Genomic DNA, 2951 nt, shown 5'->3' with positions numbered 1-2951 from the left:
CGCGCGCAGGCAGTCGGGCGGCGGCAGCGGCGGCAGCAGCGGCGGGAGCGGCTCCGCGCCGCCGCCGCTGCTGCACCACTTCACGCGCCTGCCGGTGCCCGTGCCGACGCGGCAGCACCCCCTGGCGGGCCTGTGGTCGGCGCTGTATGGGCCGCACGGGCTGGAGGTCCTGAGAATTGAATACGATTTCACCGGCAGCGCCGCAGTCATCAAGGTGCGGCCAGAATCCCCGGGCGGTGCGGGGCGCCCGGCTCCCTGCGAGAGACTGGGGGTGTGCAGCGGGCGTGGCCAGGGGGACTCGCCTGCCCGATGTGCAACGCAGCTTGTCTCGCGGCAGCTGCCCGCAGAGCCACGGCAGAGGTACGCGTTGGTAGTCAGTGCTGACGCTCCAGCCACCATGCTCACTCAATAGGCCACCCCCTCTCACTCTGGGATGACGTCACCCCCACCCCCCCACCCCTCCCAGGCCACCAAGGTCCTGGGTGACCCCAACGTGCCGGCCGGCCAGGTGTCCTGGATGTGCTCCGCCGCCCCAGTCCCGCAGCCCTGGGCGGACGAGGAGGTGCGAGCACAACCGTCTGGGGGCCCTCAGACGTGCGGAGACGCCAGGCGGCAGTGATGCTACGCCGTCTGCTGCGCTGTCTGCTGCCCTGTTTTGCAGCGGTGGGCTGCCCCAACCCCTGTTGGTGGTGGCTGCCTGGAACGGGCGCCGTGGCTTCCTTTTCTTTCCCGCATTCATCCTCACCTGCCCACCACCTGCCACGGGCCCTTGCCCTTGGCTCGACCCAGGCGGCCATCATATCCCGCCGCGGGTGGTACGCCAACATGGCTGAGGTGGCGCAGCAGCACTGGGACATGAACCACCAGGAGGGGGAGGAGCAGCAGGGGGAGCAGCAGGAACAGGAGATGGGGCAGGGGCAAGAGCAGGAGCAGGAGGGGCAGCCGCCAGAGGGCCCCGCGGTCGCCCAGCAGCAGGATCAGCAGCAGCAACTGCAGCAGCAGCAGCCGCAGGAGCGCCACCAGCCGAAGCGCGTCGTGGCATGCCACAAGGGGCGCGGCCGCGTCGCGGGCACCGGCTTTGCGGACCCATCCTGGGTGGAGGGGCGGCTGTTTGTGTATGCAGATGGGACGTGCGGCTTTTTGTGGACGGACGAGTACGGGTTCCTCATCGATTTGGAGCGCATGGACTGCTGAGAGGGTTGGAAGCTGCGACAGACGGCCAGATTGTGGGGGTGCCTTTGCTTGGGAGTCCGTTGATCAATCGAGGGGAGGCGCCTTGGTCCCCTCGTGAAGAGCATTTTTGTTGTGGCACAACCCACATACGCGCTGTTGGTTCTGCTTGGTTGGTCCCCTTGCTGTTGGTCCCCTTGCTATTCTCTGTGTTTATTACTATACTGGGCACATACATGTTGACTTCGCCACCACCATGTTTCCATGCAGCCTGCCCCGGCAATGCACACAGGACTGAAGCAGCATCTTTGCGAAGCGGCCACAAGCGGCCACATGCAACTGCGTGTCTAATTTGCTGACGGTGCTCAGCACATGTGATGTGACCTACTCGCTTCATAGGGCTGTAACACGCCACCTCGACTTGCCATACTGCTCTTACAACCACCTGCCGGCCGTTCTTGTGCCCAACAATTATTGCTGGCACCTGGCCAGTACATCGCAACTCCGCCGTGCGCCTCTGACCTACAGCATTCAGGTCACAATCATTGCATCCTCCTGAACAGCAAACAAGATTCACCTGTCCTGTAAGGGAACAGTTTCACAGCAGACATACTGAAGGCAGGCTGTTCCGCGTGAGCCAAAAACTGCTTTGGCGAGCCCAACCTGCAGCCTGCCAGCCATGACAAACGGCATGCAGCAGACAAGCAGGGGGATGGCATGGCACCCAGATTGTGAGCTCATGCCAGCCCGGACGACCGTTGCACAGCAACCTACTACACCCGACCATTCAAAAAAATACATGGTGCGCTTACTCTCGAAAGCACCGCCATTACCGCACGTGCTCGTACGTGCGTTGCCTGCCAGCGTACTCATGTGACAGTGCTGTTCCTACTGTGGTCCAGTAAACACGCTTCTACGCAGCCTTCAGCTTGTCACATCCTTCTGGATTGTTTGCACAAGAACCAAGATAACCCTGCGGGTGTCCATCATCCCTGCATTGGCTCTGATGCCACATGTCGTCAGTAGTGGCGAAGCTGCCTCGGCAGGTGCCACCCGACTTTCGTCTTTTCCACAAACGACACCCCCGCGACACACGCAGCGGCTTATGTCACTCAAGAGAGTAGGGGCATCATGAGGGCCGTCGTTGCCCTGCTTCTGCTCTTGTTTTCGTGCAGGCTGGGCTGGGGCGCCATCGTCCGTGGCGTCCAGCCCGAACTGGCCGCCAAATACGAGCCCAACGCGGACAAGAAATGGTCTTGTCTGGATGGATCCAAGACGATCGACTTTGATCGCGTGAATGATCTGTACTGCGACTGCCCCGACGGCAGCGACGAGCCAGGTGCGCCTTGAGGATCTCGACAGGTGTCGATCATCAGAATACGCGCTAACCCGCTATTCACGTCCCGCAGGCACCCCTGCGTGTTCTAATGGCTTGTTCTACTGTCGCAACCGGGGCCACGAGGCCAAGGTGCTGTCAACGGCATTTGTGGATGATGGTGTCTGCGGTGAGACTTCTCCTGGAGGTGCAACAGGCCGGATCGGCAGCGGCGCAAGAGAGCGAGCGTCCCTCCGGGTGTCGTGGTGCAGCAGCGGTGCCGCTAATGCTGGGATCGGAGAGGGCCAACCCACCGCACCACAGTCTCCCGGCCGCAACGGTCCTCAAATTGCCGTATGGCACCTGTACGATGCGGTGCGCCGCCACAGCCGCTCGTGACCAGCCGACGGAAGCCCCCTCGCGCTCCTCCCAACCCGGCAACTAACCACCCTCCCCCCCCCCCCCC

The 2951-nt window shown here is 62.7% G+C and overlaps 2 protein-coding genes across 2 annotated transcripts in view; both read left to right on the top strand.

Annotated features, from left to right (window-relative positions):
- The window catches only part of MNEG_10901 (hypothetical protein), a gene marked incomplete at both ends in the record, with an annotated part of 2202 nt that extends 1008 nt beyond the window's left edge, over nt 1–1194 (top strand). The window contains 3 exons of the mRNA XM_014040627.1: nt 10–214; nt 467–562; nt 790–1194. Of these exons, the coding sequence (XP_013896081.1) occupies nt 10–214; nt 467–562; nt 790–1194 (706 nt within the window). The remainder of the gene's footprint in view (nt 1–9; nt 215–466; nt 563–789) is intronic.
- A 1107-nt stretch (nt 1195–2301) lies between these two features.
- MNEG_10900 (Glucosidase 2 subunit beta) overlaps nt 2302–2951 on the top strand; it is a gene marked incomplete at both ends in the record, with an annotated part of 2402 nt that continues 1752 nt past the window's right edge. Inside the window, 2 exons of the mRNA XM_014040626.1 lie at nt 2302–2509; nt 2580–2675. Coding sequence (XP_013896080.1) covers nt 2302–2509; nt 2580–2675 — 304 coding nt within the window. The remainder of the gene's footprint in view (nt 2510–2579; nt 2676–2951) is intronic.

This window comes from Monoraphidium neglectum (genome assembly GCF_000611645.1).
Source record: "Monoraphidium neglectum strain SAG 48.87 unplaced genomic scaffold scaffold02507, whole genome shotgun sequence".
NCBI lineage: Eukaryota > Viridiplantae > Chlorophyta > Chlorophyceae > Sphaeropleales > Selenastraceae > Monoraphidium > Monoraphidium neglectum.
Note: the sequence above shows the minus strand (reverse complement) of the source record. Positions and strands in the feature narration are given on the sequence as shown.